Consider the following 15883-nt stretch of genomic DNA (forward strand, 5'->3'; position numbering starts at 1 on the left):
GGAAGGATTTACCCTCTCAACCTCTCGCAGCAAAGCAAAGCATGGTGGTAGAGCTGACCTGTTTTTAAAGGTTATGTTTAACTATAGTTACAATTTAAATTTAGCCTTTTTTCCTTCCCCTTTATTAAAAGTAGGTTAAAAACAATCTATAATTATATATATCTCCTACATGACACTTATATGGTGATGCATTATTCAATCTTATCACACAGACCTAACCAGAACCATAGCTGTGTAGTTTGTGACGGCAGGGTGTGAAATATTTCCTACTGGTTAAATACTCTTTCTGTAAACTTCTACCCTAAACCGATTAACTAGCAATTAACTTTTTTTTCAACTGAAATTTGTGATTCCACCATGTTTTTATTCACTGTTATAATGTCAGTTTACTCTCAGCCTGAGACCAGGATGGAAGAGAAGAGGACAATGCCATTATTCGATTTAAACCAGAAGTGTAAATAAATATTTTTTCAGTCAAACAATCTCAGCTCCCCAGGTTTATATATTATTAACTAATTTAAAGTGTGAAAGTAAGCAAATATAAAAATAAACCAAAAAACAGGAACTGATACAGAATTTTCTGATGTTAAAGTCACTTTGTTCCTTTACTGTGATATGAAACAATATAGAATCAGCTTTTCATAAAATTTTACCCTTATAAGTTTTTATAGGTGTCAAAGTGACTTTATGCAAGTTTCAAAGCATGATTGTTGTACCACAATAATTGGTTGTTTTGTTGTTTAAAATTTCGGCTTTTAATGAAGAGGAGTCACTTTCAAACCTACTGTTACCCTATTCACAACTGCACATTTAATTTACATAAGAATCCTGTTTATGTAACACTGTGGAAGGCCAGAAATTATCTCTGGGTAGCAGAGTTAAAATGCACTTTTATTGAAATATTTGGCTTTTAACTGTTATAAAAATGCTCATTTTCTAAAGTCAAAACCTGCTTTGAACGATAAAAATAATGCTCATAGCAGCCAGGCTTGGCCTTGAGTTAATTCAGTGGCTAAAGTGCACCTCAGGAGGGTCATCAAGCAATGTGAGCAGTGATATCTGCCCTAAAGGATGTTTCCCCCCTTCACTGTGGAAGCAGTAATCTGAAGAAGCCATTTGCCAGATCAAACGTCCATTGTTGGCTGCCGTCCATGATGGATCTAACGCCTCGCTCCCATTCAGTTAACCATCGATGGTGCTCTCAGTAACACTGAGAAACATCATCTTTCTCTCCTGAGTAGTGATTTCATCTCGTGTTTGCCCTGAAGCTTGGTTATGAACTTGCCATCTTGTAGGCTCCGGTCAACTCGCTGCTTGCTCTCTGCTTTCATTTCCATAATGATTAGTGAGAGAGAGGGAGAGAGATGACTCTTCCTTGTAATAACCGTGCTTCACTAATAGTATTTGATGGGGGTGAGATGGTCTTTAGAGACGGACACCTGTATCTTTGCAGCCGCTCTCCCTCCCTGGGCGGGAAGAGCAGTTCTTTTTTTTTTTCTCCCTTTATAACCCACTTCCTTTCCCCGTCACTGCCTTTCACTCCCCTTCCTCCTCCTCCTCCTCCTCCCCTCCCCTCTTCTTCCTCTCCACCGTCTCATCTGGCCTAAAAGGAAGCCACTCCCTCTCACAGAGAGCTGCCAGCCTCGTTTGCATATTAACTGTCTAGTCGCCAGGGAGCTGTGGCTTCGTGCCATTTGACATTCGAAGTCTGAGCTTTATTAAGTTGACTGTTGCTCCTTTTTCTGATTATTTTTTTCTCCAATGAGAGCAAATATTTTTTTTATAAAATAACTAAAAGACAAAGGAGGGAATTTAACCTGTTTTTTTTTAACTAAGATAGCAGAGGTTATTCACCTCCTGTTTGGTTTCAGCACTCAGACGGGAGAGATGCTGTTTGACTGTTATTTATTTATTCATTCATTTATTTATGGGGACAAGAAGAGAGTCTTGAGGCTATTCTACTTCTGCCCTGCATGTTTTCAACCCATCTCCAGGTACTTCACCCTTTTGGGCAGCTTGACAGTGGAATTGGGACGGGCCGTCCCGCTCAGCTTCCCTGTAAGCATGTCCTCTGCTTTACAGTCCAAACTCCAAGGATTTGGCAGGTCGGTACAAAGCCGACTACTGCCAGCGCTGCTGAAAGTTCGAAAGCAGCCGCTACCTTCATTCAAGGAAACCGTCTCCAAGTCTGTAAGAGATAGAAAGCAGAGAGACATGAAGCGACACAAACCACAGAGGGGTTCTGCAACAGCCTCCAGAAGCACTCTTGTCCACAACATCCTTATTATTAGTAACCTAAACCCATAAGGTGTTAGAACCTGCATATGGTCACCCACACATTTCACACTTTATCTGAGCAAACTTACAATGGAACCAAAAAGGTGGAAACTACATAAGCCAACATTTAAGTTATTCCTGGCCAAACTCTTTGATTTGCCTCTGTGTTGTTTTTGGTTTTCATTAACCGTCTTGAATCAGCTGTCTGTGGTCAGACTGACTGACTTAATGAAGGATGAGCTCAGCTTTTAACCTCATGTTACCACCAATCACTTTAAATCAGAGTGTTGCAAGCACACATGCATGGATTCAGCTACCGTAGATGCTTTTTTCATCTTCCTGCTGTGAGGATCGTTTGCATCATGGTGCCACTATGTCTGTCGAGTTGGATGCAAATATAAGATAAGATTTAAAGGCTTGGACAAAGGATCTATTAACATTCCTGAATTAATAGCTTCCATTCAGTTTATGCTAACTACCCACAATCCCCTGTTCCTAGAGTTCGAAGTTGAATAGATCTTAATAAGTCAGGCGTCAACAATTAATTTTGATGGAATATGTATTACTTAAGGAATGATACCTGCTCTACAAAACAGTGAATAACTTATTACAGTTAGAGATATTCATAAGGGACTGTTTATCTATACTTTAGATTTTAATTTTCTTCCCAGGCATATTAATATTTCTCCCAATTGTCAGCAATCCTATGTGCTCTGAACTCTTTCTGATTAGCTAAATGATCAGTCAAACTTTATAAACAGATACTTATTTTTTTCCAGCTTTTTTTTATTGTCATTACCATGTCATAAGTACAGAGCAATGAAATGAATTCTGCATTTAACTCATCCCCTTGGGGAGAAGAGGGCTGCCATTATGGGGAAAGTAACAAAATGATTATATTTAAATTTCCAGTAAAGCCCAAAAGAGTGTTACTGCACTTTAAAAAAAAAAATCTCTATTCGTTGAAATAAAATGACATGTTTATCTCATTTCAAATGTTTTATTTTCTTAGACCTAGCGTGCTTGATGTCGCGAGCTGGATGCACATGGCAGTGCTGAGTGTTGCAGCTGATTTCAGCTCATGTGTGAGCTGGTTCACATGGCTGCTTGGCGGTGGTGTCATTGGTTCCCCAAAGATGTTCATGTTCTCTCAGATTATGTTCTGTCGTTGAGCTTTGATCCAAGTTGTCCAGCTCATCCTGCCTTCCTTTGTAAACCTTCTTCTTCATCATTGCTGCATATTGACCCACCTGTGACCTTGTCAAAGCGCCAGCCTGGATTCCATTCCTCCTTTCGGGAGCTTGTTTAGTTGCATGTTTGACTGATGCTTGAGTAAATCAGTGTATTTTATGCAGAAGCCACTCAACAAGCCTCCAATTCTGCCGATCTAAAACGTGTGACAAAATCCAGTGCTTTGGGGGTTAAGTTGAGAAAGTTAATGTAATAACTGCTAGCACCATCTGCTGGCCTACTTCCTCACAAAGAGAGAGAGAGAGAGAGAGAGAGAGGGCGAGTGAGTGAGCGAGAGAAAAACGAGTCTGGGTTTTAACGACATCTCTAATATTCATGCTGATGCATTTTGCTTCTTTGTGCTTTCATTTTCCACGGCTCCGGTTGCCTGAGACTTAAGCTCTGTACGCGCACGGCATCCGAGCGGAGAGAAGAACAACGGGAAAAGGACCGGGAAAGGGACAAGTATAGGGAGGACAGGAGAGGGGGAAAAACCAACAACACCAAACAACCGCTAAAGGTCAGACAAAGCCTTTTCTGTAAGCAATAAGAGGGGAAACCTACCTTCATCTGGCTGCTGAAGGAGACGAGGAGAGAAGATAACAGGAAGGCGGCAAGGCAGAAATGGTGAACGGGGAGAATTAAGAGGAGCCGGAGAGGCACCTAGACCACACTCACGAGAGGAAAGAGGACTCAATGTGGGGGGGAGGAGAGAGGCGGCTGGGTAAGGCAACTCTGACACACACAAACAAGAGAGAGAGAGGAAAGGCTGAAGCCGGACTACGGTGAAACGGCACGCAGCAGCAGAATGAGAGCTTCCTGGACTGTCACTCACCTCCTCTACCGCCAACAGCGCTGCTCCCTCATCACCCTGTGAGGAGACGAAAGAGGGAGGAAGAGAGAAAGAGAGAGAGAGCTCCCCATGCGCTCCTCTTGAGCCCTGCCCGCTGGGGGAGGAGGCGACGGAACGGTTCCAGCATAGCGCTCACTCTCGCCGGAGGAGACGAGCTGACCGGGAAAGGAGGAGGAGGAGGAGGGGAGGAAAACGAGGAACAAGCAAGTGAGGGAGGGGAGGGCAGGGGAGGGGGGAACACCACTAAGCTCAAGGAAGAGTGACAGAAACCGGACTGTTGGGGAAAAAAGAGGAGTATTTGGAAGAGAAGGAGTTGGTGAGCAACAGAGAGAGCAGGAACACGGTGAAAGGGCAAGGCTTTTGTTAGCCGGCTGGAGAGGGGGAGCAAAGAGGAAGGAGAAAAAAAAACTCAACATGTCTACAGTGAAGAGGCCAAGAGGAAGGGTAAGTGAGCTGCTCTCAGAGGGAGGAGGAACGAGGGGGGAGGAGGAGGGGCCCGGCAGGAACTGAACAACCTCCTCTGCTACTGGCTCATGCTGCACTGCCGCCATCTTGAACTCATTGCTGAATTTTTTTAATTTTTTTTCTTTCTGTTCCTCTTTCCACTCATTCTTTCTACCGTGTGACATAATGAAGACCCAGTGGATTCGACTGATTTCCCCAGCCCCTCTTCAGCCTTTCATGTCCCACATCACTTTGTCGTTCTCCTGTTGATCTGCGCCTACAGCTGTCCTGCTCTGTAGTTTCAGTGTGTGTGTCTGTGTGTTTGCCCTCCACGAGTTGAGCCTGTCAGTCAGCAGAGAGCCTGCTCCATGTGGAAATGAGGGGTGGGCAATGAGGGGAAGGTGTCCCACCTAAATGGAGCTTACTTTACCTTTTCATGGTCTCTGTCGGTCCTCGCCGTTTTTCACGGGACTGCGTGCTGCGAGAGAGATTTAAATCACTGCAGTGCTGGCAGGCTGTAATTTCAGTTATTTATAGATGTATTACACAGCTGCAGCGCTCTCACTTTTGCTGCATTTTAGATTTTCTTTCCCCCAGCCTCTAGCTTTGCTGATGGAAACCCGTTTTGTGGAATTTTTTTTGCTCCTCCTTAGTGTTTTTTTTATGCATTACTTTCAACTCCTCCTTCTGTTTTTTTTTATTAACTTGAATGAAAACATTCCAGCTTGATCCAGTCAATTTCTTCCTAATAGCCTCAGCAGAGAAGCACATGTGAAAATTATAATGCAGCTCTTGTAAGCGTTTTCTTCCCCCATACTTTCTTCCAGAGGAATTGCTAATCATTCATTTCCCTCCCCCTACTTTGTCAGTATGGTTTAAGCTAATTCCTTTATTTTTCTAGCAGTGTAGAGAGGGGGTTGGAAAAAAAAAGCCACTAGGCGCGCCTGAGCCATGTAGTCATACAAACACATTTTTAGATCAGGTCATTCATTTATGGGTTCCCTTTCCTCTGGGCTGAAGGCCCACAACAGGGCATAACTGCAGTAACGGCATCCATTATTCACATATTATCATGTATCACAGAGGCTGGATTATTTATGTCTGCAAGATTCAATGTAACCTGCTGCAACGGGCAAATGCTTTAGACGCCTAACTCAAAAGAACTGGATTTACATCAGACTATTGGTGTCACCTGGTGTTCCCCTGATCTGAAAGCGATTCTCTGTAAGAAAGCTTCTATTTTTCTGTTTTTTGTTTTTAGTTTAAGTTAGATTAAGCTTGGAGTTGAAACAAGTAACGGGCAAAGTGGGACTGGTCCACCTCCAACCAACAGCATCAAAGAAAGAGGCAGCAACATGCTCTTCTGTCTGGCTTAGCTCCAAAGGGTTTCTGCTACCTTAAGAAGAAGCTCTTACTATCACTTATGTTTCCAATTCCTAGTTGGATCACTGAACCCAATATGGTAACGAGCCGAACTAGAGACGTTGATTTTGGGTCAATGTTACAGTTGTTTATTTTTTCTACATCGCCATTAGCTGATACCTGCTTGTTTGATTCATTAGTGTCTTTAGCAGCCATGACTTGAGGTTACATCATGTGAATCCATTGCATTTGCTACATATAAAGAATATGTTTTTTTTTTTTTTTTTGGATAAATTGAGGCTAGTGTTACATTTTTATTTGTTATGTAAATGTGGGAAGGAAAGCAATATTGGCTTCAAGAACCTGAACCCCCCTTCCTCCCGGGAATAATCAGTAACACCTATCAGAGATCACTTGGACTGCTATATCAAATTCTGGTTCTAATCCACTGGATTATGATTTTTTTCCCTTCGTCCCCCAGTCGTAATGTGTGACTAATAAAACATTTTATGCAATATATATATAATAAAAACTAACCATATAGCATTCATAATCTCATATTGAAGGGGACAGTTTGGTGCTGGTGACTGCTTTGGGTTAATTTACTATAAAAAAAAAACGCCTTTTTTTATCCTTACATTGCAATTGCCTTTCATTTTTATGCCCATATACAAGCCAGTTTATATCAATGTACCCAAACCATTGGACAATGTTTAATTTCTCTTTTAAACATAATGATATCTTACAGGCAAATTAATTCGATCTGCTCTTTTATTGGTATTATTAACTCTTTTACAAAACATGAGATATTATGACCCCTTATCAAAGCCGAACGGCTTTTTTTATATTGCACAATACAATAGTGGAAAAATACTTGCTTGTCTAACCAATTATTGGTACCATTGCACGAAAAATTGCAAAGGTACAGAATGGCAAAGGGCCAAAAAGAGCGGCTAATTGTCAAGAATTACTGACTCACTCTGTCAGATCGTTCTACGTCTCATGGTAAAGATAAACATTTGCTCTATCTATTGACTTCTCTGCTAGCTAAAAATGGTTCAGTTTCCCAGACATTGGGTACTGAATGAATCACATAGTTGGTTCGAACCAGGATAATGGTAAATGGTAAATGGCATGTACTTATATAGCGCCTTTATTCAAGTTAGGAGACTTGACCAAAGCGCTTTACACTACATTCATTCACCCATTCACACACACACTCACACACTGATAATATGGAAGACATGCCGACCTTAGGGACTAGATCTGGGCACAACCGAATTCAACTGATGTTGAAATGTTTGTTTAGCCTTATAGGGCTAAATGTCTCTAACAGATAGGGGACAACTCTGGGTATAACCTGTCTACCAGGTTGTACCTTTGCTGTTTTGTCAATGGCTTTGAAAAAATCCTTTGTCATTTATTTTGGTCAGATTGTTTACCGCCAAGGTGTTGTATCTGCTTTAGAAATACACAACTTAAATACATTTTATATAATCTGCTACTAATACACAAATGGGGTGTAATGGATACCACAAACTACATGTTTGACAGTAGGTAATCTCCAGGTAAACTATGTAGTCAATGATGTCGGTCTTTAACATTAACTTTAATGTCTCCATACTCTTAATCTATACGCTCTAATTTGTTGATTGACCCCAGTTTCCATACCAACCGCTACAACTATTCTGTAAATATTATGGATAAGAAAACTAGAGTTGGGATTGCACAACCCATGTATGGAGGCTCCATCCATAGCGTGGCCATCACAGGTTTCAGTCCTATTGTAGCTTCTTGACCTTTGCTTGATGCACGCCCCACTTTCCTTGTCAGCTGAATTTTCAAGTCACTGTTGCCAAAAGAAGACGACTAGATTTGCAGCCTCATCTCTATCCCCAAAGGTATTCTATAAGGTTTAGGTCCAGACTCTGTGCAGGACAGTCCTGTTTCAGCTGTGGAGGTGATTGGAACATCTGAAGCCATTCATCATCCGTGTTATGACCCGTTTTTTTGTTTTGTTTGGATAATAGTGGTTCAGTTTTGTTTGTCATTCTTCATGTCTAAAATATTTTTTCAGATAATTAATAAAAGGCTAATTTAAATAATATTTGTAGTATTTATTAAATATACTTTTAAAAACATTAAAATGGTTATCTTCATCCGCTTCTCTTCTGTCTCCCTTTAGCCTCGAAAAAACCCCAATGGTTCCAGTTGTCAGGTGCGGGTCCTCAGCCCCACAGTGAAGAGCAGCCCTTCATCCTCCTCCTCCTCTTCGTCGTCTTCTTCCTCATCTTCATCCTCCTCCAGCTCCTCGTCGGAGAAGAGGGTGCCAAGGAGGAAGCACCATCAGATGGAGTCAACTGTGCATGAGAAGCAGGAGAAGGCCAATAGGATAATATCAGAGGCGATAGCCAAGGCGCGACAAAGAGGGGAGAAGAACATCCCACGGGTCATGAGCCCGGAGAGCTTCCCCAGCTCCTCTGCTCAGTTCAAGACTCACCGTGAGCGCGAGCACAAAGGAAATGGCAAAGCCCGGACCAAAGAGAAGGCCTCCAGGAAGGCCTGCATCGTACCTTCATCAAAGCCCAAGCAAAAGACCAAGATTGGGTAAGTAGATGGCGTTCAATCTGTGTCAAACCAGCAAAATGCACAACCTATTAAAGAATAATCCATTAAGTAGAGCTTTGATCTTCTGTTAATTCAGCGCCTGCCTGAATCTCCCCAGCAATACATGAGCTCAAATTAGCATGTGACACATGCCTCTGGTTGCTTGCTGCTGCTGCTGTGCTCCAGTACTTTAGTATAAGGCTGCAAATCCTTCTTTGTTTGTAATGATAATAAATCATTTATAGCAATCATTTACTCTTCTAATGAATTATTTATTTCTTAGTACAGCAGAGAGTCGACAAGGATACTGTTAGTAAGGAAAGGAGAAACCTAAATTTATCAAAAGCAAGCCTGCCAGGAAGCAGCAGGGCAATTTTGTATTTTGTCTCTGTACAATCTCTTCCTGTGGCTACCAAGATGGAAGCTCAAAGTTCAACATTTACTACATGCCATAACAATAAAGCATGTGTAGTCATCCCTCAGTGCAGACATGGAACACAAATGCTGCGTTTACATGTGAGATACCGCTGCTTCAGACGTTTGGGCGAAAAGTCCTGATATTATAATCTGCCTACCATCCCCCAATGCTTAACTGCTATATGCAAGTGTGCAGCTATAAGCCACACCCCACATAAGCTATTAAAACATCAGTTGGTGCAGATGTGAATGCAGAGGCATGGAGACAAAGGAGCGGGCTAATGTTTAAATGCAGTAAAATTTAAAGCTAGTTGGACCGTGGGGGATGGGTTTGTTCATTTTAAACAGCATATAAACAGCCAATTTATTTATTTATTTTTTTCAAGCTGATGTGGTAAACAGACAGCGGTCAAAAATCTGCCTGGAAGCTGGATTGATTAATAGATCAAGGCTGTAACGGAGGAGAGGTGTTGAACATGCTAGATTTTACTCTGATTTCTGATCACTGATTGATGTAAAGCTGATGCTATTTTCCTTTAAGAGCAATTTGGAGCGGAAAAAAAGCTTTCTACTTTCTGTATAAATTAAAAATTAATTGTCCAGATTAAGTGTTTACCCTCTAATGAAATCATGGTTTTAAAGCTGCATTACTGGACATACTGTAAAATCCTCCAGTTTATTGGACATAAACCCAGCTGATAATCTGTGCAAATACAACACCTTTTAACCCTGTAATGCCAAATGTATCATATTTGATACAAACGGTTTCTGAAATGTTTTGCGTCTGACACCTTTTGCATAATTTAATGGTTAAAAACTTTGCTCAAAATCCTATTGTACACAATCAGATATACGTGATAACAGAGGGCAAAAGACTACACCAAAAATAATCTTGACTTATTGCATAGTAATAAATTATTAATATCAAAAATGTATTTCTGTTTTTTCTTTTTACATATTTTGTTAAAAGGCCGAATAAGGACTTCAAACCAAAAAAAAAAAAAATTTTCTGTTTTGTTTTATTCTTGGATCGGGCTTTAAAGGGTTAAAACATTTACAACTTTCACAAAACAAGTGAGCTTCATCACAAGATTTTACCATTTTTCTTGAAGGTCCATTTTAAATAAATACAGTAACCTGTTTTACTGTTAAAGCGACGGGGAAAAAAGATTTTCCTTTCTTTTTTTTTTTTTATTGTGCATTAATTGCTAATAACTATACAGGCTCTTAAAGCAGCTTTTCACTAATGATTTAACGTTGGTCAGTTCTGTTGGTGCCAAAGGTAGTGTTCCTCAAAGCGACACAGTATCTCATAGCTCTGCAGATACAGATTTTGCTATTAAGCCAAAGACCAAATGGTTAGGCGTGACATTCACCATCCTATATTGGGGTAAATTACGATTAGGATATTTAGCTTTTTTGCGACCTTTACTATTAGAGCTGATAACACTTTGCCTTAACTGTGATATTTCTCAAAGACTGTGAAAAGAAACACTAAGACTGAAGAACTACGCTCTGATGCGTTCAGCCTCATGTTGTTGGCAAAAGTCATCCATGTTCTGTAAACTACCAGCCTAAATGAACGTGTCACAAAGCTGCATGGAACGTTTTCGTTCTAGTATTTTGTGATAAAGCGCTTTGGAATCTACACAGAGAACATGTTTTTAGTTGATTATCAATGACGTAAAGATGAGATGCTGTATGCACTGGAAAAACTATCTAGAAATAAGTAAAAATACTGTAAAATAAGTGTATTTACCCTTAATTTGAGTAGGTAAATTAAATGATTTGCCACTGGAATGAGGTATTTTTACTCTTTAAATAAGATATTTAGATAAAAGGCACTTGAAATGGGACAATGCAATTACGTTTTCTTATTTTTAAGTGTAATTATCTCGTTCAATTGGCAAAATGTATCTTTTACCTCCTCAATTCAAGAACAAATACTCTTATTTTTAAGAAAAAATGACTTTTCTAGATTTAGATTTTTTTTTCCAGTCTTTAATTTTATTTAAGTGAAATTTTGGACTCTAGAGGAGTGTTGAAATACATATAGCTTATATCATCTATAATCTTTTGAGATAAATGTTTGTACTTGCAATCAGCCATACAACATGCATGGTTTAAAAGCACAAAAACCAAAAAAGTGGAAACGAATTTTGTAAAGCTGTTGCTTTCAAGATACTAAATTAATTCAAATCATAGTATTTCCATGAAAGCAGCATCTAATCGATGCCTGTTTGGGGATTTTCTTTTTCCAGAAAAAAAAAACTCTGTTCAGGCGATAAATTAGTTTTTATATCATTCCAGCCTGGTTCTTGTTGAGATATTTATGGACTCCTCGTTCATGTCACTAGCCAAGTATCAGACAAAGAAAGGCATTTTTGACATTTCTTTGGCACATGCTTTTTCATTTGTTGCTTTCCTCACTCCCTCCTTTTGTTTCCCTTTGTTTTTATATCGTGGAGGCTCTAAGCTCAAACATGGCAGTGACGTTAAACTGTCTGATTATTACTAGTGGCCTGTGGGAGTGCGTTACAGTCTCATCTAAGGTGTTAAGCTCTACAGGCATGAAATATTTCAAGGCTATAAATCTTTTCCTTCTCAGGTAATAGGAAAAAAAGGGCAGACAATTATGGTTTCTTTTAAAGGTGAAGTGTAGATCATGCTTAAGTATGGGTTAAATTTAAATGAGGATATTTGTTAATACTAGAGTAGCCAAAAGAAGAATGCCGCTAATAGGTGTGTTTAACTTTTTAGTATGAGAAAAGCGAGAAATCCAGTATGTTCAGTTTTATTCAGCCGTGACGGCAGGTTCTTTACCGTGTAAAGTAAAAACATAAACACTCAAATGTTTGCGGCGCTGCATCTGAAACATGAAAACCTGAATTTACACACCACCATATTTGACAAAAAGTTCTTTAACGTGTCAAATTTCAACCCTCTGTTTAGAGAATAACTCCTAAGAAAACAGTGGACAGGTTCTGTTTGAGCTCAACGAATCAAATTACAGTAAATCGGTTCAAAGCGGGGTGTGACTACCTGCACGGTTTAGACCAACAGGAGGACATTTTCTAGTCCGACGGAACATTCCAGCTGTAATACAACACCACTTGCATGTAGCTTTTGTTACAAGCGTGTTAGCAAAGCATCTGCTGCAATAAATTTTTAAGGCTGGCATTTGCATTTGAATTATAGACTCTCAGGTCTGTTTTTTGTACACACGATGCATAAAACATAATTGCCCCATGGCCATGGGGAATGGTACAACGTTTCATAATCCCTATTGGACTTTGCCTCTTTGTTGAGCATGTATCATGAACTTGGGTCATTTTCTCACTTGAACATGGAGACATGTCAGCAGATTTGTTGAGGCAACGTTGAACTTTGTTCCTTACAGTTTTTTTTTATTTTTTATATTTGAACAGCTGCTACAAAAAGCATACATTTTTGTCAATCATTATTTTTTTTATTTAATCCAAGTATATCACTCTAATGGGGATTATTAGATGCCTTTTGAATTTCACACATGAAGCCGATATGTTTCTGGTGGAAAAATTAACCGCAGTAAATGATCTGGTTCATAAGCATACATCATTAGGATCTCCCTATAATGGATCTTTCCTCGGAGCAGAGGTACCAACCTACTTCTAGAGTCTCTACTTTAGCCTCAATCTGCTGAAGGAACGTGCCAGACAGGGCATGGAAAACCTGAGGTTTAATGTGGTGTTCACTGTGTGCTCAGGCTTCCATTGCATCATCTCACAGTTCCTTAAGAAAGGCCTTAGAAAAGACTATTACCCTAATTGTCTGTGCACTCAACGTTTTTTATGTTTGTTTAGTTTTGTTTGTTTTTTCTCGGAGACCACCATCCAGCTCTGTCACACTTGAATTAATCCTTTTTCATTTTTCTCACAAGTGTCGGATTGTTTAGCTTGTCTGCTTTACCGAGGCTTCGGGAAGAGAAGAAAAGGTTGGCATCATTGAAAATCTCCCTGACTGATAATAAAAGTAAATAGAAGCAGCAACTACATCCATGTACCGGCAAACTTGTACAGCTATATTAAAATGATGGATATTTGTCTTTTTATTTTAATACAGTCATAAAATAAAGGAATCTAAGCATCACTATATCTCCCTGATTTGAGGGTTTTCGATACATTAAATGGTATAGAATCCAACGGATTAAGTTCCAACAAATATTAGTATCTCCTTCAAAAAAGCTTGTTTATTGTGACTCCTAATTATTGCATTAATTTCAATGTAAATCAATAAATAATAATATGATGATGCTGCATCAAGTTGATCCAAGTATCACAAATCAAATAAGATCAGAATGCTCACACTCTAATGAAGATCAAGGCTTTTTTCTTCATGTCATTATTATAGATACCTTAGCAGAAGTTTTTTCTCCAGACAGTTGTAGTTTAGACAAACATAAGCACATATAGTTTCATAAAAGATACAGAGATGCTTCTCTAGGATTTTATGGCTTCCTATCTGTAGTTTCTAAACAGCTTTACCTGCCAAAAAAAATTTCTATCACTTGATCTAACGGCTCTCTGGCTCAAGTGGTAATTCACCCGTCCTGCGTTCGTATCCCAGCTGGGGGGACTGAGCTACCAGTGTTGGTCTTTAGGCAAGACCCTTCACGCTAATGCCTGCTCTGGGTAGTGGCAGCCTAGTAGTTAGGGCAAAGGGCTTGGAATCCTGAGGTTGTGAGATTGAAACCCAGTCCCACAGACTGCCATTCTGGCTCTCTGAGTAAGATCCTTAACCCAACACTGCTCCCCTGGTGCCGCAAATGGCAGCCCCCTGCTCCCCAATGGGAATGGTTAAATGCAGAAAGTGACTTTCGTTGCACTGTACAATATAAATGCAGTAGAAGTGCAGGAACAAATATCAGACGTTTGGTTGTTTTTTCTAGCTGGGGTTTGCATAATATGTCAAGTTGCAATGAATACTATTTTGGGTAATTGCTCAAATTTCCTTTCATGACCTTTAAGTCTTCCTGCCATGATTGCTCAATGTTTCTATTTGGTGTGGAGTGATGTCAGACACCTTCACCCTTCCTGTTATCTGCTGAAAGTCTTGTTCTCTCTCACTGTCTTTGTAAGTCCAAGACATGTCTTAGGAGGTTAAACAAAATGCACTTCCTTTCTCAATATTTTTTTTTATCCCCTTCTGGGTCGATGTTTTCTCTATCCCCTGAAGCTTTAATGCGTTATGAAGCTATAATTTTTTTTCATGTTCAAAAGGACATTTATTTATTTTTTTAGGCAATCTCGTGTGTTGAGTTCTTTTCAAAGCCGACTGGTTGGGAATTAGGTTGAAATTTGAGCTAAACTGTTTCTAATGTTGATGCTGATGTTTGATTTGATTACATGAAAACAGTTCAGCAAGTTTTGGTCTTTCACTGGCAGATGATGTTGCTTAGATTTTATATAAAATTTTACTGGCGAAACTGAGAGGGTGTAAATTGTTGGATTGGGAATGCCTTTTTAATGGATTATCAGTTAGTCTTCTTTTAAAAGAACAAATCTGACCAAATGCAGCTATAACATCATTAGATTATACATGTGTTCTATGTTTTTGTGCGAGGTATGGTTCATGAAACAATATTAAACATCATAACCTACCCTGGATACAGCTAGACCGATCATGGGTCTCTGCAGACTGAAATGAGCTTTTCTATGCAGCCTACCTGCTACAAAATCCACTCGTGTTTACCTGATGAATGCACTATGCCGCTCATCCCTTTTTTGTTTCTTTCACCCCCCATCCTCTTCACATTTTTTCCCCTCAGTATAAATGTAGATTATCCGGCTCGCTGAAAGAGGTGCATCCAGCGTTTCCTGAGAGCAGGCATATTCCAGATATGCTTACATTACAAAGCAGCAGGGTAGCAGGAAAATATCAAACAAAATGGAGCTTGTGAGATCAATTACATGATAGAAAATGGAGGTTTAAGTCTAGTGTATATGCGGCATGAGGATAGCTGTTCATATTTCAGAGCATGCTTCCTTGGTGTCTAATCTATTTTCCCCTCACTTTTTTTATCACGGAAGCCTGAAGCTGTTTTTTTAATTGTTTTTTTCCCCTACTTAATCCCCTGCAGGGTGCACACGTGTTCACGTGTCTTGGTGTGTGGTTTATTTGAACATGTTTGTGGCTCTCGGGTTGTGTGTCTGTGAGGAAGTGAGACCAGGAGAGCTGCCCATTTTTAATGCTTTTGCTTGTGTGGCCATGTGCACCGTGTTGATACGGTATTCGTCTCTTAGAGGGGGCCATATTGGTGCTGTTACTACCGTTTCCTCTTGTTAGCTGTGTGGCTCTGAGATTATAGCCTTCCATTCATAAGAAGGTGGGGATTTCCCAACAAGAATGAGCACAGCTCTGTGGGTAAGTCCCTCAGGATGCCAAAACAGAAGCAAACGCATTCAGAGCACACCTAATGGCAGATTTGACAATAATTTGGTCCTATCGAGCAAGAATTTCCGAGGTAGAGCAACAAAAATGTGATGCAGGCAGTCTCTGTGGTATTCTGTGGGAGCTTCATAGCCCTAGTTGGTGTTGATTCCATTAAAAATCAAACCTCAGACGCACACTTCTCATGGCTGCAAGCCAACTAGGCCAGGACATCACCGTGGGGACGAGGGATAGGGGTTATTTGGCACAATTGGAGAAAGAGAG

The 15883-nt window shown here is 40.0% G+C and overlaps 1 protein-coding gene and 1 long non-coding RNA gene across 10 annotated transcripts in view; one reads left to right on the plus strand and one right to left on the minus strand.

Moving 5' to 3' along the window:
- The window catches only part of chd9 (chromodomain helicase DNA binding protein 9), a 109529-nt gene that overhangs the window by 47418 nt on the left and 46228 nt on the right, over positions 1–15883 (plus strand). For 8 of the 9 annotated variants that reach the window (XM_038302987.1, XM_038302985.1, XM_038302986.1 and 5 more), the window contains one exon: positions 8352–8773. In XM_038302987.1, coding sequence (XP_038158915.1) covers positions 8352–8773 — 422 coding nt within the window. Of the gene's footprint in view, positions 1–3773; positions 4805–8351; positions 8774–15883 lie in introns of those variants that run through there. The other variant, XM_038302990.1, reaches the window with a different exon arrangement.
- Positions 1889–4719, minus strand: LOC119795146. Its single transcript, XR_005282298.1, has 3 exons — positions 4343–4719; positions 4072–4242; positions 1889–2188 (listed from the first exon to the last, which is right to left on the minus strand). It is a non-coding gene; the product is annotated as an uncharacterized LOC119795146 (long non-coding RNA).

Source organism: Cyprinodon tularosa, unplaced genomic scaffold, assembly GCF_016077235.1.
Source record: "Cyprinodon tularosa strain WSP-4 unplaced genomic scaffold, ASM1607723v1 ctg50, whole genome shotgun sequence".
Lineage (NCBI taxonomy): Eukaryota > Metazoa > Chordata > Actinopteri > Cyprinodontiformes > Cyprinodontidae > Cyprinodon > Cyprinodon tularosa.